This window comes from Muntiacus reevesi, chromosome 5, assembly GCF_963930625.1.
Source record: "Muntiacus reevesi chromosome 5, mMunRee1.1, whole genome shotgun sequence".
NCBI classification, from domain to species: Eukaryota; Metazoa; Chordata; class Mammalia; order Artiodactyla; family Cervidae; genus Muntiacus; species Muntiacus reevesi.
The window spans coordinates 36,702,412-36,727,823 of record NC_089253.1 but is presented as its reverse complement, the minus strand read 5'-3'; the positions used below and the strand labels follow the sequence as shown (position 1 = coordinate 36,727,823).

At 44.2% G+C, this 25,412-nt stretch overlaps 1 protein-coding gene across 1 annotated transcript; it reads left to right on the top strand.

Annotated features, from left to right (window-relative positions):
- The first annotated feature begins 7,011 nt into the window (after nucleotides 1-7,011).
- Nucleotides 7,012-15,795, top strand: LOC136168797 (pregnancy-associated glycoprotein 1-like). Its single transcript, XM_065936499.1, has 9 exons — nucleotides 7,012-7,112; nucleotides 8,176-8,326; nucleotides 9,303-9,420; nucleotides 9,520-9,638; nucleotides 10,840-11,033; nucleotides 11,952-12,068; nucleotides 13,594-13,735; nucleotides 13,823-13,921; nucleotides 15,646-15,795. Exons 1-9 carry the CDS (start codon nucleotides 7,012-7,014, stop codon nucleotides 15,793-15,795), a joined length of 1,191 nt encoding a protein of 396 aa, XP_065792571.1.
- The last annotated feature ends 9,617 nt before the right edge of the window (nucleotides 15,796-25,412 follow it).

The following is a 25,412-nucleotide window of genomic DNA, read 5'->3' as shown; positions in this document are numbered from 1 at the left end:
AACATGTCAATGTACTAACCCCAATTCCAACCTTAAACCGACATCCTTTCCAACCCGTCAAATGCGAGGCAGCCTCCCAGCACAGGATTGGCAGATAGACTTTACTCATATGCCCCGGGTCCGGAGAGTCAGATACCTACTTGTCCTTGTGGACACATTTTCGGGATGGGTAGAAGCATTTCCCATTACAAACAAGAGTCCACACAGTGGCCCAAATCCTCCTCACAGAAATTATCCCCAGGTTTGGGCTGCCTTCATCCCTACAGTCTGATAATGGCCCAGAATTTACATCCAAAGTCACCCAACAACTTGTCCATTTTTTACAGATACCCTGGAAATTTCATATTCCATACCATCCCCAGTCCTCAGGAAAGGTAGAAAGGATGAACAGAATAATCAAAGAAACCCTTACCAAATTAACCCTCGAGGTACATCTAGATTGGACTAAACTTTTACCAATTGTTCTCCTCAGGATACGGGCTTTGCCCAGAAAGCCCCTTGGGCTGAGCCCCTTTGAGGTAATGTATGGAAGGCCCATTCTCCCTCCTGGACTCCCCCCTGAACCTCCTCCCATACCAAACTTCCTACACTCCCCTCTCTGGCACAGCTCCACAATGCCCTCTGGAGATATGTCAGCCACAATCTGCCTGCCCCTGACCCCCAAGCCTCCCTGCCCCCTTTAGAAATTGGGGACATGGTCTATCTGTCTGATAATCCCCAAAGTGGCAGGGACCATTCAAAGTCATCCTCCTTACCCCAACTGCAGCTAAACTCGAAAAGGTCACCTCCTGGGTACACCTCTCTCGTCTAAAACGGGTCACCTCCAATCCTTCACTGCCCTCCTTAAATGACACCTATCAGGTCTCCCTCACAGGACCCACCTCCTTGAAATTCACCCGGCGACAACCCCTGTCAACCGTCCGAGAGGACACTGAATGACCTGGACTCTCTTCAACCTACAACTGTTCCTGACTCAACTACTACAAGACCTCTGGATCAGCACCCCAACAGGAACTTCCTTTAAAGACCTGACTGCACTAGTGTCTCAACTGTGGCTCCAGGGAACCTTCTACAACCTGACTCCAGACGAAATTGATTTCTTTACTCTCATTCTCTACATCATTCTACATCCTAATGAGCACTGTTCCTCCTCAGATTCAAACAACCACCAACTTGGGGCCTTCTGCCCCTCACCCTGACTGGCCTCTCCCTGTCTCTTTAACCTTAACTGCACTCCTAATCTTAATCCTTGCTATAGGCCTAGTAACTGTCTCCCCTCAGGACTGGCCACCTATCCTCCATCTTTCTATTGGTATCGCCTACGTTGCTAGCTGTGTTCTACTCCTAGGGTGCTATTTCCTCTGTACTGCCTAAATAACAGCCCCATGACTCCTCTGCTCCTTATCCTTGCTGCACTCCCCAGCCTTCTGGCTACTCCCTGCCCCTGCTCAGACATTTATTCCTACGTACATTCCTCATGTTATAATACAGCTCCAAAACCATGCACCATGAACCTCGGGGGCGGGAAGTCCAAATCCCTACTCACTGTCAAAGTACAAAAGAGAGGGAGTTTCGTGAGTACCTGCCATAAGCCAAATGGAAGAAACATATGTTTTTATCCCATTACCCACTGGGGGTACTCAGACGGGAGTGGGGTACTAGATCACAATCAGGAAAAGAAACAAAAACAAGTTATAAAGAACATAATTTCCCAGTTACAGACCTCTGAGCCTTACAAATGCCTAGACCTCCTCTCCCAATTACGGCCTCTCCTAAAACCTCCCTCTGGCAACCAACACCTTACCCGCCTTCTCAACTCTTCCTTCCAATTCTTCCAGTACACACAACACACATCCCAGTGTTGGATATGCATGTCACTGTCTCCCTCACCACACATAGCAATTCCCCTACCCTCAACCTGGCTGTCACAGGGCAACTATACCTCCCCTTCCCAACAGAAAACTACACAACTCATTGGGCCAGTCTCTGACAATGTCCTACTCTCAGCCTCTTCAAACCTAACCTGTATTAACTACTCTAGTCCCAATTACACTGGTCTTACAAACTCGGCTCCCACCTTCTGTTCCACTGGGGTTCTCTGGAAGGGCACAAATAATTGCACCAATCCAGGAATCTTCATTCTCTGTGAGACCTATGCATATTCATGCCTCCCCTTAGACCCCCCTGGACCCTGCATCTTGGTCTTCCTGACCCCAGGCCTAACATTCCTCAAAGAAGAAGAGATAGAACAAATAGTTTACCCCCAAGGGGAACTTTCCCACAGAAAAAGACGAGCTGTCATAGCCCCCCTTCTGATTGGGACTGGCATAGCAGCAGACCTAGGCACCGGGATTGGAGGCATCTCGACCTCTGCCCATTTCTATTACAAGCTGTCCCAAGAACTTAATGAAGACATGGAGCAGGTAGTAGAGTCCTTCATTTCAATCCAAAAACAAATTAACTCATTAGCTTCTGTGGCTCTACAAAATAGGCGAGCCCTGGACCTTCTTACTGCAGAAAAGGGAGGGACCTGCCTTTTCCTAGGAGAAGACTGCTACTCTTTTGTTAATGAAATGGGCATAGTCCAGGGCTGAGTCAAAGAACTTAGAGACAGAATTGAACGTCGCAGAAAAGAGTTACAAAACCTTTACATTCCCCAAAACCTGTTCCAACAGATACTCCCTTGGTTGCTCCCTTTCCTGGGACCATTGGTACTTATCATTCTATTCCTCTTATTTGGACCCTGTCTCTTTAATCTCTTTCAAAGGTTTCTCCAAGAACAGATTCCGGCCATCTCTCGAGATCAGGTCAAGACCATTCTTCTTCTCGAGAGCCTCACCTCAAGCTCAGAAAAAGGAGACTGTGGGCCCTAGGACGATCCTCCATTCCAGACCCAAAACCGTCGCCCCTATCCAGCAGGAAGTAGCCAGAGAGATACGGCGCCCTTTTTCCCTTTTTTTTTTTTTTTTTTTTATGATTTCAGGGTCGGGAATGAAGGAGTCTTTTGGGCCTAGAAAAGAGAACTACAGTCTCAAAGGCCCCTTGCTGAATCATCTAACTTCGGAGAAAACAAAGCATAACTTTAGTTCCATCCTGATGCTCCAGGTCAGTTGCATCTATCTGGGACTTATCACCCCCTGTCTGGAAACCTACCACCCCCTACACCCGCCCAGAAGACTTATCACCCCCTGCCCAACTATAGAGTGTCATCTCAACAAAAGAATACTCAAAATATCCCGCCTGATTGAAGTTTCCCTTATCGCTTCCACAAACCTCCCTGTAAGTATGAAGCCTTCCTGATCCCTTTCGGCACTCAACCTGGTCGTTAGGCCGACTGTCGCCCCTCCTTGCCTGAATAAAGGTAACCTACTTCTGTTGAGGTCGTCTTTCCTTTTCTGCCTCGCTGAAACTGTACCTTACAGAAGTCCCTTGCATACCTATACAGTAACAATGAGAAAACAGAAAGAGAAATTAAGGAAGCAATACCATTCACCATTGAAACAAAAAGAATAAAATACTTAGGCATATATCTACCTAAAGAAACAAAAGACCTATATATAGAAAACTATAAAACACTGACGAAAGAAATCAAAGAGGACACAAACAGATGGAGAAACATATTTTGTTCATGGATTGGAAGAATCAATATTGTCAAAATGACTATTCTACCCAAATCAATCTATAGATTCAATGCAATCCCTATCAAGCTACCAATGGTGTTTTTCACAGAACTAGAACAAATAATTTCACAATTTGTATGGAAATACAAAAAATCTCGAATAGTCAAACAATCCTGAGAAAGAAGAATGGAACTGGAGGAATCAACCTCCAGTTGATTCAGGCTGATGACTTCAGGCTCTACTACAAAGCCACAGTCATCAAGAGAGTATGGTACTGGCACAAAGACAGAAATATAGATCAATGGAACAAAATAGAAAGCCCAGAGATAAATCCACATACCTATGTACACCTTATATTTGACAAAGGAGGCAAGGATATACAATGGAAAAAAGACTACGTCGTTAACAAGTGGTGCTGGGAAAACTGGTCAACCACCTATAAAGAATGAATCTAGAACACCTTCTAACACCATACACAAAAGTAAGCCCAAAATCAATTAAAGATATAAATATAAGACCAGAAATTATAAAACTCCTGGAGGAGAACATAGGCAAAACACTATCTGACATAAATCACAGCAGGATCCTCTATGACTCACCTCCCAGAATATTGGAAATAAAAGCAAAAATAAACAAATGGGACATAATAAACTTAAAAGCTTTTGCACAACAAAGGAAACAATATGCAAGGTGAAAAGACAGCCTTCAGAATGGGAGAAAATAATAGCAAATGAAGCAAAAGACCAAGGATTGATTTCAAAAATATACAAGCAACTCCTGCAGCTCAATTCCAGAAAAAATAAATGACCCAATCAAAAAATGGGCCAAAGAACTAAACAGACATTTCTCCAAAGAAGATATACAGATGGCTAACAAACACATGAAAAGATGTTCAACATCACTCATTACCAGAGAAATGTATATGAAAACCACAATGAGGTACCATTACACACCAGTCAGGATGGCTGCTATCCAAAAGTCTACAAGCAATAAATGCTGGAGAGGGTGTGGAGAAAAGGGAACCCTCTTACACTGTTGGTGCGAATGCAAACTAGTACAGCCGTTGTGGAGAACAGTGTGGAGATTTCTTAAAAAACTGGAAATAGAACTGCCATATGACCCAGCAATCCCATTTCTGGGCATACTCACTGAGGAAACCAGATCTGAAAGAGACACGTGTACCCCAATATTCATCACAGCACTGTTTATAATAACCAGGACATGGAAGCAACCTAGATGTCCATCAGCAGGTAAATGGATAAGGAAGCTGTGGTACATATACACCATGGAATATTCCTCAGCCAGTAAGAAGAATTCATGTGAATCCTTTCTAATGAGATGGATGAAACTGGAGACCATTATACAGAGTGAAATAAGCCAGAAAGATAAACACCAAAACAGTATGCTAACACATGTATATGGAATTTAGAAAGATGGTAGTGATAACCCTAAATGAAAAACAGAAAAAGAGACACATATGTACAGAACGGACTTTTGGACTCTGTGGGAGAAGGTGAGGGTGGGATGATTTGAGAGAACAGTATTGAAACATGTATATTATCAAGGGTGAAACAGATCACCAGCCCAGGTGGGATGCATGAGGCAAGTGCTCGGGGCTGGTGCACTGGGAAGACCCAGAGCAAAGGGGTTGGGAGGAAGGCAGGAGGGGGGATCAGGATGTGAAGTACATGTAAATCTATGGCTGATTCATGTAAACGTATGGCAAAAATCACTACAATATTGTAAAGTAATTAGCCTCCAACTAATAAATATGAATGAAAATAAAAAGTCTTCTCCAAGACCGTAGTTCAAAAGGCATACACGTGTTTCTTTTGTCAGTGATGTCCTATTCGCCCTGTTGGAATTTGACCAGCAAAACTGAATTTAAACACTATGCAAAAATGAGGATTAAGACCCAGTGACCCACCTACATACACCTGGCAACAGGAGAGGCTCCTGTTGTATTCAAGGGGCAGGCATGGATAGATCTCAAGCTGAATAGGCCCTGGGAGTCCTGGATGAGTCATTAAACACCATTGTCTTTACTTTGGCTACCACAGCTGATTTGTCTTCTTTGACTGGGAAGATCGTTTCAAAATTATTTCTTTGTATGTTTGCTTTGGCAGACAAAATGTTTCATGGTATAGACCATATGGGAGAAATTATATCAGAAATATATCAATGTATCTTCAGCAGTTAAATTTGTTGGTTTGTATGTCCCCAATGATCTTTCTTTATAAATATAAAGGAAACAAACATGTTCAGTATGCATTCAGTCTCTTTGGAAATCAACCCACTTGAATTAAATTCCTCTCTGTCCCCACTGCACTCCCAAGTCAAGGCTAGAAATAAAAACCTGCAGAAACTAAAGGTTGATTCCAGCACATCATTGTGGAGATTTTGTTCCCAATGTTTTTGTTTGTTTGTTTTTGTTTTTGTTTTTGTTTTTGTTTTTGTTTTTTTTGTGTGTGTGTGTGTGTGTGTGTGTGTGAAAAAAATACTTGCTATTATTAAAATCAGTAGATTGTGTGTAAATATCCAAACTTCTGATTCTCTTGAAAACATGGCCAACAAGCCTGCTTTTCAGCATGGTTGAAGTGAAGTAAAGGCAGCTCCCAGGGGTCAGGGTCCAGCATGGCCACCTAGTCATACTATAATTTCTCTTGCCTCCTGGGGCCATGAGTTTGTGAGAACTAGACTGCTGGCTCTCTTAAGATAAAGAATACTTTTGTCTTGATCATCTTTGACTTTGAAGCCTTTAACCCAGAACCCAGCACAGAACTCTTCCATGTACATTTGTTGGATGATATAAAATATCTTGTGGATGAATATGACATTTTTTCCAATACTGAAACCCATGCAATTGAGCTACTACTCTACCCTAAACTTTGATGCAGACTGACATCGGAAGTGCCCCTGATCCTTGCCATTAGACCCACTACCTAAGGCCAGTTGTGGGTCCCTGGGCTGTCCCTGAAGTCTTCACTGCCATTTGACAACATATCCTCCTAGCAATCTTCTCTCCAACAAAGACAGCAATGCATATCTCATCAACTCACTAAGAAGATGACATGAAACCATGAATGTCGAGTATGCCCCTAGTTACCATTTTCATGATGTTCTTAGCAGTTTTATCTCCAAGTAGGCAAGGTTCTCTGTCTCCTGAGATGTCCATGCAGATCAGTTAGAATTTCCAGCCAAGATTCAAGGAAGAGATTACAGTTCAATTGTCTGCATTCTGAGAAGCTTCAAAGTCCACTCGCCAAGGACACTGAGGAAGATAAAGATTTTATCGAAAGCTTTGTGTTTTTATCAGATCTATTAGTGGCGTAAAGGGGAAAACGAGGGCATGGCAGAGCATATATAATTAGGGGCTCCCAGTCACCACTACATGCTAAGAACCCGAACTTCCCTGAGTACTTGGAGCCAGGAAAGAAGCATGAAGTGGCTTGTGCTCCTCGAGCTGGTGGCCTTCTCAGAGTGCATAGTCAAGTAAGTATGGGGACTGTAAGATGCATCATGTTCCTTTCTTGGATTTTTCTTTTCATCTGATTATTCTTCAACCCATCAGGTTTAGATGGGAATGAATATTTCCCTGACAGTCTTAAAGTTCAACCCTTACTTATTGATAAGTACCTTGCTTTAGGAACTGTGGATCCCAAGGGTCTTGGTGTAGATTTGCATGGTTGCACAACTCTTGGGGTCCAGTCATGACCTATTGAAAATCCAACTCCTTACAACTGTTCAGGGCACAGCCTATGCAGAAGTCCTGTGGAATAGAATTTTCTACATTTTATTCAACAAGTACTCTTTGTTCCCTGTCTACTTCAGTGTGTATATGTCTATGTCTGCATCTCTGTATCACTATCATTTACATCTTCAACTCTTTGGAAGTCTCTGTGAGTGTATTTCTCTCTGTGCTGTTTTCTTTTAATTTTTCATTTGACTCATCCTTCCTTCTCAAGCCTCTGAATTTCCCTTATTTATTTCCTATCTCCTGGATTCTTATTTCAATTCCCTCTTCTCTTTCAACTTGGAGAATGATACACTGTTTTATATACAATTTTATATCGTACAAGCAGTGTGACCACAGCAATCTCAGTAACTTCTTGCATTTCAAATTGCTCCCTTGTATAAGAGCATGAGAGTCCCCCTTCTACCTCTTCCTTGAGGTTCTATGAGAAGTATACATTGGGATGGCAACAGCAATGCTAATGCCTGTCATTGTTGAGACTTCCTATTTATCAGGTACCTTATATCCATCACTTCACTTATCACCAACATATTCTGTTTGGAGGGTTTGTATTGCTACATTCCGCCATTTTACTGAGGTGGAGACTGAGACTCCACATGGTCATATGGCTTATCCCAGAATGCAGGACAGCACCTGTAATCAAACCTATGTCTTTGCTATTGTAAATGCATGAAATTCTGATAATAATGTGCCTCATAAAAATGATTAGAAAATGCACAGGGCCATTACAACAACAGTTTTACCTTAACACTGACAGCTAATTGTACCTTCTTTGTTTTCTTTGCCAAATGCTCGGTAAAGTATACCTCTAACGAGAGTGAAGATCATGAGAAAAACCCGCAGTGAAAAAAATATGCTGAACAATTTCCTGAAGGAACATGCTTACAGTCTGTACCAGACTTCTTCTCCTGGCTCAAATATAGCTACTCACCCCCTGAGAAACATCGAGGATGTGAGTATTTGGGGGGATAGTGCTCCACAGCGCCCCCTGGCGTTCTAGCCGAGCACCAGGTCTCATATGGAAATGCCAGGTGGGATGTGGGGTTGGGGATCGTGCAGGAGGCAGAAACACTGGAAAACAGGGACCCAACCCAGAGGAGAACACACTCTCATCCTGAACTGTTGGTCTTTGCGACTGCGCTCGGCAACTCCCAGGTAGCAGGTAAATATCCATATCTGTGTCACAGATGTGTCATTAGTTTGAGGGAGATTGTTCCTTCTGAAATAAGTGAGTCAGTCAGTTACAGATGAAGAGTGAACCATCACTGATCAATGGTAGAACCAACGGCAAAGCAATTGTGAATCCCCAGGCCGAGGATATCAGTTTCCACAAAAGCAAGAACCAAAGCTGTAATAAGATACTGAACCCGTATTCCGTGTAAAGCCTTAAGTATCTAACACTGTGGTTATTGTTTTTAGATTAGAAAAAGGGCTTCTTTTGTCTTCAAGAATACTCATGCCAGTCGGAGAGGCAGGCATATTAGTAAATAGATGTCAGATGAAAGGGTCACCTATGTGGTGTTGATTGGATGTGTTCTGAGTTTAGAGGGAGTGGCTGAGGTTGATCAAGAAGGACGTCCTGGAGAAGGGGGTGTTAAGGCTGGGTTGGTAGAGATTACAGAACTTCTCAAATGAAGGCACCAGGATTTCTCTGGGTGTCTAGTGGTCCTGGAGGTCCACTGGTTATACCTCTGTGCTTCCAGCACAGGAGGTCCCAGTTCAACCCCTGGTCATAGAGTCAATATCCTGCATACCATGTAGCACATGAGAAATATTTCAAACGCAGGTACCTCTGGGAGCAACATCAGTGAGCTGCGAAGTGGTTAGAAAGTGATCTCAAGAGATATGTGACATCCAGAGGGAGGCATGAGTGTGGGAATATAGGATAGCCAGTTCTGCATTAACCTACTCCCTCCTTTTCCCTGTAGATGGTCTATGTGGGTAACATCACCATTGGAACACCCCCTCAGGAATTCCAGGTTGTCTTTGACACAGCATCATCTGACTTGTGGGTGCCCTCCCTCTTTTGCACCAGCCCAACCTGTTGTGAGTACAGACACCCCTTACCTGGACCATCTTTCCCTTGCCCTGCCACCCTGTTTTGCACCCTTGGCACCTGATGACACTTATCTCTTGTGTCTGCAGCCTCACACGCTATCTTCAGACATAATGAGTCTTCCACCTACCGGCATACCAATAAGACCTTCAGCATCATATACGGTTCTGGGACCATGGAGGGAGTTGTTGGTCGTGACACCGTTCGGGTAACAGTGTAACAAATGCTGAGTCAGGACTGGCTATGGAGTGACCACTGCTTGCAAAACAGATACAGGACCATCTGGCAGGACCCTTCCTAGCCTAACTCCCATAGATATTGGCCATCTTACCCATAGGATCCTGTCCCTGGAGAGGCAGTGCCCGTGGTGACACACGAGCACACAGTTTAGCTAACCCAGAGAGTGGCTTGAGATGGGGACTTGCAGCTTCTCTGCCCATGAGCAGTTCAAGGTTCATTTTGCTGGGAGCACAAAGAGGGGGGAGAGGCACCCACTTTTATATTCTCCGACTGTTCCTGGCACTTTCAGGTGATAACTGGTTTAGTCCTGACAACCCCACACAGCAGTTTCTCTGATTAACTCATGAGACATATGAGGAAGCTGAGGTGCAGACAGCAAGGGCCTTGCTGAGGACACACATGTGGCAAACAGTGGAGCTCGGCTGGCTTTTCAGGACTGAAGATGCTGTGGGGTGTTTGGGGACAGGATAAATCTGATCTGGGAACCCTTGGAGCAGTCAAGGGCTTCAGGTATCCAGAAACTGGGAAACTGGAGGCCTGAGAAGTTAGGGGGCCTCATAAATGAGTTCTCACTCTAGGGGGCCTTTGAGAGTCCAACAAAACTTAAGGCCTGCCACCCCCAAAGTACTTGAGTAGTTCCTCCCTCTCTCTTTCTCTCTCATATACACTCACACAAAGACACACATATCCCCAAAAGTGAAATTCCCAGGCAGTAATTTCATAGATCCCTGCAAGCAAGATTGTGTTTTCCGCTTCTGTCTTCCTGGACAGATGCAGAATTCACAGTACCTTACAGATAAAGCAGTCCATTCTTGTCATTAGGTCACAGTGATGCCGAAGAGAAGGCTACCTTGCTCTCGGCGCATTTTGTCCACAAGGGGGCACCGATGGGTCCTGGCCTGACTCTTGGTTGTCCCACCTGTACAGAAGCCATGAGGCCAATTTGACTTACTCAGGTGGTGTCTTTCAGAGGGGCAGATGTTTTAAAATTCATAGGCTCTCTCAAATGGAACCCAAATTCCACTCCCAGTTTGGTCTAACTGTGTGAGGTCCACCAAAGACACAGCCCAGCCTCAATTCTTCTCTGAGGATCTAATGGCAATGCACCCCAGCCTAGTCCTAGCCCCACTTCATGTATCTGTAAGGGGGAACACTCTTCTCTCCCACAGATTGGGGACCTTGTAAGTACTGACCAGCCATTTGGTTTAAGCATGGAGCAATCCGGGTTTGAAGGAATGCCTTTAGATGGCATCTTGGGTTTGAACTACCCCAATTTATCTTTCACTGGAGGCATACCCATCTTTGACAACCTGAAGAATCAAGGTGCCATTTCTGAGCCGGTTTTTGCCTTCTACTTGAGCAAGTAAGTCTGGGATGGACAATCAGTTTCTCCAAATTAGCTGTAATTTCAGTTGCATGAAATATATAGAACACTTGATAAAGAAATATCCTGAGAGATAATCTAACCCAAGGTAACTATGGCCCCAGGCCCCTATCTGCCTTCACCAACTGCTTTTAGAAATAACGATTTATTGGAAAATAACCCTGCTCCTGGGCTCAAGATCAGTAACTTGGTCTAGGGGGATAAGTGAGGAGGAAGGCTAATGAGAGCAAACAGGAAACAAGTTGAAGGAAAAGGCATTAGGATTTCCTTATGAATTTGAGAAGGAAGGAGAAGGATGGTGGGTAGCTTTCCTTCCTCATTAGCATTTCACTGCGAGCCCAGTACCAGCTACCCAATTTACAAAAGCCAGTGAAAAACGAATTTGTACGACACACACAAAAAGTGCAGGGCACTTGTTCAAGAAACGTTAGGCATTTCAAGATAGGGAGAGCAGCTGTGGGGTCCCTTCTGAGTGTGGGGCCCTTTGGACATTAGAGGTCACAGGCTAGTGGAGCCAACTCTGTGTGACCTGATCCCACACCCTTAGCATTCCCAGGTCTCGATTTTCTGGAGAAATGACAAAGTGGACAAGGGGAAAGACAAAATGCTTCAGCACCATGTCCTCTAAGGGTGTCTGAGCTCTCAGGTCACAGGTTCAGGGCATCTTCACAAGATATAGTGGGTGGAGCCCAGCCAGGTGACTCAGCTTCTTACCTCCTCTGTGCCACTCATTAGCCAGTAACCAACCTCAGTCTGGTTCTCAATCACTCCTAGCCTCGATTTCTGCATCCGTCAATGAGGACCTTATTAGGGCCTTGATGGGTGGAGAAGCAAAGCTCTCAGACAGTGCGGTTGTTATCATCCTTCAAGGATCCCCCTGCTGTCGTCTCTCTACAGGAGCAAGCCAGAGGGCAGTGTGGTGATGTTTGGTGGGGTGGATAAATCCTACTACCAGGGAGTGCTCAACTGGGTACCATTGATCCAAGCGGGCGACTGGCGTGTCCACATGAACCGGTAAGCCTCTCCCTCTGAACGTCAGCCCAAGGGATGCTCCACATCTGCACATGGACACAGGCAGACACTCACAAATGGATTCTCAGACACATAGTCACACAAACATATACACCACCCACAATGACACAGAGAGACACACAGACACGTGGAAACACACAAGCAGACACATATACACATACACAAAGACACATATAATCATGCATAGCTAGTCAGAGACACAGAAGCACACACAGAGACACATACAAACAAACACACAAGCACATAGATACACAAACAGCCCATGGATTCATAATCCACAGGCCTCCTGACCAGGGCTCTCACCAGGGTCCTCACAGGGTCCAGAGAGGTCTGTGCAGCTGGGAGAGTGCTGCACTCGCTGCCCTGTGAGGTGGGGAGCATGGTCAGAGGACTCTGCAGTGTGGTGAACAGGACCAGGGAGGATTTCACCAGCCTGGACAGCGTTATGATAAGATGACCAGTTGTCCATGGCTACCTTGGATCAAGGAAGTTCTCAGTACAGATAAGTCTCAGTTTACAAACAGGGAAAGTCCTCAGCAAATGGGGAAAACTCGTCTCCTTATGGAGAAGCTACCCAGTAGTGGAGAGAGGTTGGCTGCAGTCTTAAGACGTGAAAGCAGCTAATAAAAAAGACACCCCACATCCCTGGGCACAGAGTGGGGCAGGGGCTATAACTGAGAGAATCAGAAAGGTGGGATTCAGGAGTGACCTGAGGACAAGAGACAATAACTGATAGAATTCTGTGTGATACCCTCAGACAAAAGCTGAGCTCTCTTTTGGAGTTTCCCTGGGCTAACCATGTAATTCCTGGCCAGGATCTCAGGATCTGAGCTGGTTGTAGGGGCAGTGATGGGAGACTCCCTCTCCCAGAGGAGCCCCTCTCTCTCTCCACTATGAGAATCTGCTGCCCCTGCGAACCTCCATCTTCTCTCTGTGTTCCACCCATTCTTTGTTCCCTACCAGATACAGCTCTCTAGATGTTTCCCATTATTTTCACAGTCTTCATTCACTCATGGAACAGACAAACATTGGGCATCCACTGTGTGCCAGGCACTGTAGGGAGGCAGTGAGAATAAAACTCGCCCTCACATCTAAGAAGGCAGATGCACAGAAATGACACACATTCTTAGTGAACTGTGACTTTGGTACATGCTCGTCGTGGGGAAGGGTCTACAGAGAGTGACAAAGACAGGAGACTGATAAACACCGCCAGAAAGATTTCCCTGAGTCCATGACAATTAAGCCGGAATCTGGAAGATGAGAAGACATTTGCTAGTTAAAGGAGAGGGGAGTCTTCTAGGAAGGAAGGCCAGCTTGTGTCAAGGTAAAAAGATCCTGGTGTATTCAAGTACTGCATTCAAGCATGTCAAGGGAGCTGCCGTGTCGAGAGCAGATGAAGAGAGTCAGGGCAAGAGACAAAGGACTGTTTAGGAGACAGTCGGGAAGGAAGCAGCTCTGGGGAGACTCAGAGTGACCTCAATGCCGACTTTGTTCCACTGTCTCTCAGCATCTCCATGGAAGGACAGACTGTTGCTTGTTATGGCGGCTGTGAGGCCCTTGTGGACACCGGGGCATCAGCGATCCTTGGCCCAAGAAAACTGGTCGATAAGATCATGAGGTTCCTCGGTGCCAAGCGACGGGGTTTCGAGGTGAAAGTTCATGCCCCAGGGTCACTCCCAGTATCCACACACAACAAAGATCTCCAGGGCCAACCTCTCTCCCTCTCTCTCTAACAGCACTATGTTTCATGTTCTCTGGTAAATACCCTGCCCTCTATTGACTTCACCATCAACGGCATCAACTACCCACTGCCAGCTCAAGCCTACGCCATCAAGGTGAGGGGACAATACTGAGGGTTGGTTCTCAAACTGGAGCTTGCAGGATCCCCTGGGCTGCTGCTGGGAGGAGGGCGCCCTCTGCAGGCCATATCACACCATTGCAGATGCTGCCGAGCCTTGTGGCAGGGTCAGTGCCTCCCACAGAACCAACTACTTGAGAGTAAAGGGCCGTCTGGGACTCTGATCATCCTGAAATAAATGTGGACACGCCACACCATGCTGGCATGGTGGGAGTCACAAGGCGAGGGGAACACTGAGGCCATCAGTCCTCAGAGAGCTTCAGTTCAATCTGAACCCTTAGGTGCATGAACACGAAAGTCAGCTCTAGCAGTCCCTGAAATAGGCCATGTTACAAGGAGAATGGCTGGAGACAATCCCAGGGTGATGTCCCATCATAAATTAACAGTCTCCCTTCCCTTCTCAAAGTTTTCCTGCTTTGGATGATAAATTACATGGTCACCCTAGACCTCGGCTGCTTCTTCCCCTGCTCTGGCCAGGTGTCCCCTTTGTGATTTGGTGTACCTGACCCCTACTCGGGTTAGGGATGTTGGATACTAAGGTGAATAAATGGTGCACAGCGACTGCTCACCCCGGCACAGCGTGGAGGCTTCATGTCAGCCCCCTGTGGGAGTACATAGCAGGCTGATGGGCTCAAGGAAGGCTTTGAGGAACAGAGGGAATTTCAGGAATTTTAAAACCACAAACTCACGGAGCCACATGGAGGGTTGCTTGGTTCTAGGCAACACTGCACTGGATTCCATGCAAATGGCATCTGAAGGTGCTCTGCATTGGGGCACTGGGGACTTTCTAAGGGTGATGAGGGCTACTGACTGACAGGTGGGAATGGGGAACCAGAGTAAGTTACCCAATCAAGCCTGGAGTGACCAAAAAGGGTCAGTGTGGGCTGAAGGAGGCTTCCCGGATTTACTGAGTTAAGTTTTCAAGAACGTGTTGTGGGCACTGCTGTATTTAAGATGGATAACCAACAATGAGCTACTGTGTAGCACGGGGAACTCCGCTCAGTTATATGACAGCCTGAATGGGAGGGGTATTTTTGGGACCAGGATGCATAGATACATACAATTGAGTCCATTTATTGTCCATCTGAAACTCAGAATATTGTTAATCAGCTATACTCAAATACAAAATAAAGTTTTTTAATAAAGTTTGGATTTTGGGGATGCCGGAGGAGAATCTGCATTCTCTGAAGAGAAAACAAGGAGCAGGAGTCAGGAGGAAAGAAACAAGGAGTGAGGAGAACCAGGGGACACGCTTGTTCTTTTCTAAAAATTGTATTGAAGTGTGGCTGATCTTCAGTGTCACCTTAAGTTCTGCTGCACAGAAATGTGACTCAGTTATACACATAAAAAAAAAAATATATATATATATATATATATATATTCTTTTTCTTATTCTCTTTCATGTGGTTTATCACTGGATATTGAATATAGTCCCTTACTGTCTACAGTAGGACTTTGTTGTTTATCATTCCACTGTTTCCTGAATTGCCAGTCCTCCACTCACCACACCCTTCCTCATGGCAGCCACATGTATGGGCCCTTTTTGGCTTTGGATGAACTCTCACATGCCCTGAAGACCAAAAAACCACTTGATATTTACCAAAAGAGGGAAATAAAACCAAGAACGCTGCTCGGTCTGGATATTGGGGGGAGTTGCTGATAAGGACTCAGGCTGACTGATGTGTGTCTCTGCTCCCCCAGGATTCTAGCGGCGACTGCTTTATCAACTTTGAAGCGAACCCAGGGAGTACATCTGCAGAGACCTGGGTCCTGGGTGACGTCTTCCTGAGGCAGTACTTCTCGGTTTATGATCGAGGAAATGACAGGATTGGCCTGGCACAGGCAGTGTAAACGCTTGGAGTGATTCAGCAATCAGTAAGGACACTCCTAACACACATTCACTCACACTTAGGGCACTCCTGCCCAGGATGCTGATAAACTGAATTTGGTGGTTTACTCACCCTATTTTCAGTAAAGAATGAAGGGTTTCACCTGTAATGGTGCTGAAACAAGTGGGTGCCTCTCTGTTTGGGAGTGAAGGATCTAGAACCAAGTCTGAATCAAAATTGAGAGGAGCCCAACTCTAACTGGCTTCAAGGGAAAGGGAGACTCATTGAAATGATTCTGGGAATCCAGGACACAAGAATCAGAGCAAATACAAAGATCTCAGTGACTGGACCCAAGAAATCAGAAGTCATCAGTTCTCTCTTTCTCACCCTTGCTCTTTCCCTTCCCTCTTCATTGATGATCTTAGCTGACAACTTTCTTCCTCAAGGCTTCTACATCTAGTGAGGGAGCCCAAGCTACCTATCCTAGGGTTTTATATCCCCAAGGCACAACCTAGTAAGGAAAGAAGCTCAGAGATATTAGAGTTCAAGTGTGTTCTCTGAATGACCCACCTCAGATCACCTGTACAGCCCCAGATCAGCCATCCTGGCGGGGCCATGGTGTCCTATGTTTGGCCTGACATGGTCATTGGCCCTGACCCAGCAGCACACATGATTCTCAGTTTCCTCCAGAACTACATGACTGAAGCTGGGGAGAGGCAGCCCCAAGGATAGCGACTGGGGGATGGTCTAGGCCATGGAAGAGTTCATGATGACTCACCAACTCCCCCACCTCCTCATTCAGAGGAATTCTAAGGGGTAATGAAATAGACTCTCTTCATCCCATCTCAGATGATCTTATCACTGGGCTTCTCCTCCAGGGGAATTTGGGTGAGGTAGTTCCTTCAGAGCTCTTTCCCTCTTGTTCCCACACCCCAGTCACCAACTGTTTTCCACATATGCCTGCTCTGCCCTTTCCAGTCCTATTTGGTAAGTGATGGCCCCAGTGGATCCCTGAGGCATCCCCCTCCCCCAGGGACCAGAATGCCCCTTCCTTGGCCTCCAGTGCTGCTGGGAGAATGCAATGCAGGTATCGGGGGGGCCAAGGGTACACAGAGCCTTCAGCCTTTCTGAGCTTCCTCCAGGGGTGGAGCTACAAACTCTTTGCTTGAAGCTGCCACGGTTAGGCACTTTCACAGTGGACGCACCCGTGCTTTCCACCTGGAGGCCCTCAGTAGAGGCCTCAGCTGAGACATCAGGGGTCAGAGTTTGATTTCCTTTCAGATTGACTGGTTTTATCTCCTTGTATAAGGGACTCTCAAAATTCTTCTGAAGCACCACAGCCAAAAGCTCATTTTTTTTACCATTCACCCTTTCTTATGGTTCAGATAGCACATCTATACGTGATTATTGGAAAAATCATAGTTTTGATACTACAGACCTCTGTAGCAAAGTGAATCTCTGCTTTTAATACACCATCCTGGTTTTTCACAGCTTTCTTCCTTCCAAGGAGCAAGTGTTTTAATTTTGTGGTTGCAGTCATGGTCCAGAGTGATTTTGGAGCCCAAGAAAATAAAAACTGCCATTGTTTTCATATTTCCTCATCTATATGCCTTGAAGTGGTGGGACTGGATGCATTGAATGCTGAGTAATTTTTTGTGAATAGTTTTCTGAATGTTGAGATTTAAGCCAATTTTTGCATCTCCTCTCCTCATCAAAGGGCTCTTTAGTTCTTTGCTCTCTGCCATTAGGGTGGTGTCATCTTCATATCTGTGGATGTTGATACCCAGCAATCTTGATTCCAGCTTGGGATTTATGTAGTCCATCATATCAAACGATGTATCCTACATAGAATTTAAATAACGGGAGTGACAATATACACCTTGTCATGCTCCATTCCCAATTTTAAATATTTCAGTTGTTTCATGTCTGATTCTAACTGCCACTTTTTGATCTACATACAGACTGTTCAAGAGACAGTTAAGGTGATCTGGTACTCTGCTGGTAGCCATTATGGAAGATCCCACCCACGACCAGGTCATGAGGAGAAGACCTGAAATGCAAGGCTGTTCAGGCTACAAGGGACCCTCCAGGTTGACCCCGTCCTCTACCCCACCCTGTATCCTCCCCATCTTGCTATTGTCCTTGTTCGTCCTGTTGTGGATCTTTGTGTTGCCTGACGATAGCTCTCCTCTTCCTCTTTCACTAAATAAAGACCAACATAGAACCATAATTAATAAATCTCCCGGATGCTGGTTCCCTATGAAGGGGCCAGGAATGAAGGAAACATTTCAATTAAAACCCTTTTGCTGGCACTCTGGCTTGTCCGGCAAATGCGTACTAATGCACATGACTGCTCACAACACCTTAATCATGAACTGCATAAAGAACCTGACCACAAAAATGGCCCTGATAGGCACAGAGCCGTTCGGGTGAAAAAGTCGTACTAGAAAACACAAAAAATGTAATTCTAAAGTGGTTATTTGATCAATGTTTTATTGCTGTTATGGTGCTGAGGTTGTGCAGTGGAAACCATTGTTAATATAGTTAAGGATGTAGAAAAATAAGAGTTTAGCCCTAGTGTAGAAACAATAAGATAATTTTTAATTTTAACCAAGAGTGCTAAAACAGAGGCTCCCTCACCAGAGCCACAGAGTCTTTGTGTGGCAAAGTTTTTTTAGATAAATTTAGCTGAAAACTTCTGCAAAAAGACTGACCTTTGTGTTAATAGGATTGTATTTCTACTATGTTGCAACCTGCTATACCATGGGACTGCAACTTTGCTGTTTTCTGCTAAACTCAAGGCAAAATAGAACAATAAAGAATAGACTACAGAAAACAGCCTTGCCTTCACCTAGGTCATAAAATGTTAATAGGCCCCAAGGTCAGATAATAATGTACAAAGATCCACCATGAAAGAAAATGTTCATTAAAAAAAACTGGAGCCCATTATACAGAGTGAGGTGAGCCAGAAAGATAAAGAACATTACAGTATACTAACACATATATACGGAATTTAGAAAGATGGTAACGATGGCCCTATATGCAGGGCAGAAGAAGAGACGCAGAAGTACAGAACAGACTTTTGAACTCTGTGGGAGAAGGGGAGGGTGGGATGTTTCGAAAGAACAGCATGTATATTATCTGTGGTGAAACAGACCACCAGCCCAGGTGGGAGGCGTGAGTCAAGTGCTCGGGCCTGTTGGGCTGGGAAGATCCAGAGGAATTGGGTGGAGAGGGAGGTGGGATGGGGGACCGGGATGGGGAATTCGTGTAACTCTATGGCTGATTCATATCAATGTATGACAAAATCCACTGAAAAATAAAAAAAAAAAAAAAAATTAAAAAAAAAATATGCAGAAAACACCCCGGTTTCGTAAAGGACAAACTGACGTAATGTTAACCTAAACTTTGTATGCTTATCTTTCACCTCCCCTTAGAAATGTACTATACTGAGGGTATAAAAGCTACAGTAAAAAAAAAAAAAAAGCAACGCCAGACTCTGCTCCACACTCCCCAGTCTGCTCTCTCTCTCTCTCTCTCTCTCTCTCTCTCTCTCTCTCTCTCTGTCTGTCTCGCCAATGCCGTTCATCCTGAGGGTACCCCTGGATCCTGCTGAGGCTGGACCCTGGCAATATTCCCATTTCCTTAAGAATTTTCCACAGTTTGTTGTGGTACACACACACAATGAAAAGCTTTAGCATAGTCAGTGAAGCAGACAGAAATGATTTTCTGGGATTCCATTGCTTTCTCTATGATCCAATGGATGTTGGCAATCTGATCTCTGGTTCCTCAAACCAGTTTGTACATCTGGAAGTTCTCAGTTCATGTTCTGTTGAAGCTTAGCTTGAAGGATTTTGAGCATTTCCTTGCTAGCAAGTAAGATGAGTGCAATTGCATGATAGGCTGAATATTCTTTGAAATTGTCTTTCTTTTGGATTGGTTGAAAACTGACCTTTTCCTGCACTGTGACCACAGCTAAGTTTTCCAAATCGATGGCATATTGAATGCAGCAATTTTAAAGCTTCATTCCTTAGGATGCTTTAAACAGCTCATCTGGAATTCCATCACCTCCACTAGTTTGTTTGTAGTGATGCTTCCTAAGGCCCACTTGACTTCATGCTCCAGTATATCTGCTTTGCAAGAGCGACCCAAGCATCATCCCTATCCCGAGTTTATGACCATTTCTGTACAGATCCTCTTGGGATTCTTGCCACCTCCTCTTACTCTCAAATGCTTCTAGTAGGTCTTTGACTTTGCTGTCCTTTATTGTCCCCATTTTTGCATGAAGTGTTCCTCTGGTAGCTCCAATTTTCCTGAAGAGGTATATACTATATTTACAATTCTATTATTTTCCTCTAATTCTTGCACTGTTCACTTACGAAGACTTTCTTACCTCTCCTTGCATTTCTCTGGAGGTCTGCATTCCATTGGGTATATTACCCTTTTTCCTTTGCCTTTCACTTCTCTTATTTTCTCAGCTGTTTCTAGGACCTCCTCAGGCAACCACTTTTCCTTCTCATATTTGTTTTTCTTGGGGATGGTTTTGGTGACCACCTCCTGTACAATGTTACAAACCTCTAGCCATATTTCTTCAGGATACCAGATCTAACCCCTTGAATCTACTTTTCATTTTTACTATATAATCATGAGGGATTTGATTCACGTCATAGCTGAATGTTCTAGTCGTTTTCCTTACTTTTTTAATTTAAGCCTGAATATTGCTTGCTTCTGCCTAAGCATTCTGCCAGATCACCACCCACCACTCCCAGTGGGTGTGGAGCAAAAACACACAAATTGAGGACTGTTGCCCTGGGGCTTTGCTTGGCTATTCACATAGGTGTGTGAACTTGATCAAATCCCTTAACCTCAGTTTTCTCATCTGGAAAATGGGCACCATGATGATAATTGCACCTTCTAGATTGCATGTGTGCCTGCTGAGAAAAAGTGGCACTGAGAGGGCTTTCTGGGTTCCTGAGTCTGGAACAAATATGAATTATCATCCCACCTGGGGAGAAGGGAATCTTCTGTTTAGAGGTTCTAGCTGACAACCCCAAGGCTAAATATTGATTCAAGCCAAATGACCTCTATTTCTGAACCATGACACAGATGTCTGACTGAGCTGATGCTTCTGTTTTCTGGGCTCCAACAAGAGCTAATGATTACTGGCTCAGATTACTCCCTTCCCAGCCTTACCTGTCAGCCTTTCCTTGCCAACTACTTCTAGCCTGAAATTGCACTGCAGAGAGAGTTGTAAGGCTTTTGGTGTCTTGTCAGTTTCCCACATCTCCAGCATAGCAACAAGTAGCTCTTATGGCTACTTGTCATAGCAACAACTATTGCAACCTGTACATTCCAATCTCAGCCTGTTAAAAGAAACTGTCCCCATTTGGCCCCTCATGTTGAAATTACCTACAGTTGCCTTAGAAACTTTCCTATGCTTGCAGTTTAATGAAGAAATATGTGTGGACCTCATCTAGTTTTCTTTCCCAAGCATGATTCCAACCATGCAGTGAAGTAACCAGACACTGACTCATCTAACCACCCACAGGAACTGACAAAAGCAAACCACCGATCATGCATTTCTTGCTTGCCCCAAAACACCACTGAAGTAATCTGCTGCAACAAACGGATATGTAAGCATGTACACTCCAGAAGGGACACTTTTTGTGGATTCGTTTTCCACCTAGTGCACACCACATGTCTCGACCTCCAGAAGCTGGTCACCTGCAATTTGCAGACTCAGCCCACTCCAGTTTCCTTCCTCATCCCTCAGTAAAATCTAGAGCACACACTCAGTCAAAGATCTCACTCCTGCAAAAAACAGATTCCTGTTTTTTTTTAAAAAACAATGTTTGGTAACACATTCAATATCTTGTGCTCCTAGCCTTGGATTCAAGGACATGCACCAGAGAATGGGAAGCCTCCTCTACCTAAATATTTCTCCACTCCCACCCGGGCCAGAGGCTTCACTGGACCCTCTGTTCTCATTGGTATTGTTCAGTTGCTAAGTCATGTCTGACTCTCTGTGATGATACGTATGGCAACAGAACAGGCTTCCCTGTCTTTTACTATTTTGTGGAGTTTCCTCAAATTCTTGTCCATTGATTCGGTGATGGCATCTCACTATCTCATCCGTTTGATTTCTCTCCTTCTGCCTACAATCTTTCCCAGCATAGGGTCTCTTCCAATGAGCTGGCTGTTCACATCGGATGCCCCAAGTGTTATAGCTTTGTCTTTAGCCTCAGTCCTTCCACTCAATATTGCTCTGCCACTTCCAATACAAAACTCATATTTCCAATCATCTAACAAATTTGATCATTGATAAAATTTACTAGAAAAGGGATCTTGCCCTCTGGGAAATCCCAGCATTGCCGCCTTGCCTTTCTCTTACCATTCTCTCCACCTGGCATAGAATTTCTTCCCTACAGCTTCTCCAGCTTGAACCGGGCTGCCGACACATCATTGTCAGCTATCCAGGAATCGTTCCTTCCTCCTTCCCCAAAGGCTTCTGCTGCTCCCTGTTTGCCCTCTGTACAACAGTTCAGTTCAGTCTCTCAGTTATGCCCATTTTTCTTTGCTATATCATGGGGTGCAGCATGCTAGATTTCCCTGTCCATCACCAACTCCCACAGCTTGCTAAAACTCACGTTCATCAAGTTGGTGATGCCACCCAACAATTGCCTCTTCTGTCTTCCCCTTTGCCTCCTGCCTTTAATCTTTCCCAGCATCAGGGTCTTTTCTAATGAGTCAGCTTTTCCCACCACGTGGCCAAAGTATTGGAGGATCAGCTTCAGCGTTGGTCCTTATTAAGAATATTTAGGACTGATTTCCTTTAGAATGGACTGGTTGGATCTCCTTGCAGTTCAAGCGACTCTCTAGAGTCTTGTCCAACACCACAGTTCAAAAGCATCAGTTCTTTGTTACTCAGCTTTATTTATGGTCCAACTCTCACATCCACCCACGACCTCAGGAAAAAGCTATCGCTTTGACTATATAGAGATTTACTGGTAAAGAAATGTCTCTTTTTTTTAGTATGCTGTCAAGGTTTTTCATAGTTTATTTTCCAAGGAGCTAGTGTATTTTTTTTTTTAACAGCTGCAGTAACTATGTGCAGTGATTATGGATCCCAGGAAAACAAAGTCTGTCACTGTTTTCATTATTTCTCCAAGTATGTGCCATGAAGTAATGGAACTGGATGCAATTTTCCTTGTTTTTTGATCTCTACATACCACATCAAAGTCATCCACAAGAAAATGAAATGCAAAGGCAAAACGGTTGTCTGAGGAGACCTTATAAATAACTTAAGAAAGAAGAGAAGCAAAAGTCAAAAGAGAAAAGAAAGACATACCCTGTGAATGTAGAGATGCAAAGAAGAACAAGAAGAGATTTTTAAAAAGCCTTCCTAAGTAATCAGTGCAAATAGATAGAGGAAAACAATAGAATGTGCAAGATCAGAGATCTGCTCAAGAAAATTAGAGGTAGGGACGGAACATTTCATGCAAGATGGGCCCATTGAAAGCCAGAAATGGCATGGATCTAGCAGAAGCAGAATATATTAAGAGGTTGAAAGAACATATAGATGAACTATGCAAAAAAGATATTAATGACCCAGATAACCACGATGATGTGATCACTCACCTAGGGCGAAATCCTAAGAGATGATGCTGTTAATGTGCTGCACTCAATATGCCAGCAAATTTGGAAACCTCAGCAGTGACCACAGAACTGGAAAGTTCGTTTTGATTGCAATCCCAAAGAATGGTGATTTCAAAGAATGTTGAACTACCACACAGTTTCACACATCTCACATTCTACCAAAGTCATTTCTCCTTGCAAGTTTTCAGCAGTACATGAACTGTGAAATTCTATACGTTCAAGCTGGATTTAGAAAAGACAGAGGAACCAGGGATCAAATTGCCAACATCCACTGGGTCATAAAAAAAGCAAGAGAATTCCAGAAATACACCTACTTTTGCTTTATTGAGCATGCAAAAGCTTTTGAATGTGAATCACAACAAATGTGGAAAACTTATAGAGATTGGAATTCCAGACCATCTTACCTGCGTTCTGAGATATCTGTATGCAAGTCAAGAAGCAACAGTTAGAACTGAACCTAGAACAACAGACTGGTTCCAAATCAGGAAAGGTGTACGTAAAGGCTGTATATTGTTGAGAGGGTCAATCCCTAGGCAAAAAACAAGGATAAGAAGTCCAAGGTTCCCAAAGGAGAGAGGTGTCTGGCATTCTCAAGGAGGAAGAAAGGACAAACCTATTTTATCCCTCTACATTCCATAGGATTATATAACAATAAAATATCCTGATTGGGGAAAGTCTCTGGAAAAAAACCTTGTGGCTAATCCTGTTATCTTAAGGTGTAAATTCTGGGAGTAGGTCTATTGAGGTATTTACAACGTCCAGACATTATTTTGATTCACTGTAATAACTAATCAGCGAGTATATAACTCCATGGCTAACACTAGTAAGGGGGTACTCTTTCTGCACCCTTCTGATGCCTATGTCAGTAGCTTTCTCTATATCCTTTATACTTTAATAAAACGTTATTACACAAAAGCTCTGAGCAAACAAGCCTCATCTCTGGCCCTGGATTGAATTCTTTTCCTCTGGAGGCCAAGAATTCCGGAATCATTGAGTCGTTCAGCAACAACGTTTCATTGTCACCTTTCTTATTTAAATTATATGCTGAGTACATCATACGAAATGGCCAACTGGATGAAGCACAAGCTCAAATCACGATTGCTGGGAAAAGTATCAATAACATCAGATAGGCAGAGGACATCATGCTCACAGCAGAAAGTGAAGAGGAACAGAAAAGTCACTTGAAAGTGAAAGAGGAGAGGGAAACATCAGGCTTAAACACCACATTCAGAAAATGAAGATTGTGGCAATTGGTCCCATCACTTCATAGCAAATAGATGGAGAAACAATGGAAACAGTTAGAGATTTTATATTTGGGGGGCTCAAAAAGCACCGCAGATGATGACTGCAGTCATAAAATTAAAAGATGCTCGTTTGAAGAAAATCTATGAGAAACATAGACAAAATTTTTAAAACGAGAGACATTACTTTGCTGAAAAAGTTCAGCATAATCAAAGCTATGATTTTTCAAGTTTTCATGTATGGATGTGACAATTGGACCATAAAGAATGGTGAGCGATGAAGAATTGATGGTTTTGAACTGTGGTATTGGACAAGACTCTTGAGAATCCATTGCACTACAAGGAGATCCAACCAGTCAATGCTAAAGGAAATCAATCATAAATATTTATTGGAAGGACTGATGCTGAAATTGAAGCTTCAATAGTTAAGCCAACTGATGTGAATAACATACTCATTAGAAAAGACCCTATTACTGGGAAAGATTGAAGGCAGGAGGAGAAGAATATGACAGAGGATGAGATGGTTGGATGGCATCACCGACTCAATGCGCATGAGTTTGAACAAGCTCCAGGAGTTGGTGAAGGACAGGGAGACCTGGCATGCTGCAGTCCGTGGAGTTGCAAAGAGTTGGACATGACTGAGTGACTGAACTGAAATGAACATACCCCATAGCAAATGCTATTTGTAATCGGCCTGTTTCTCCAGCAAGACTGGGTCTCCCCAAGGCCCCAACACATATCC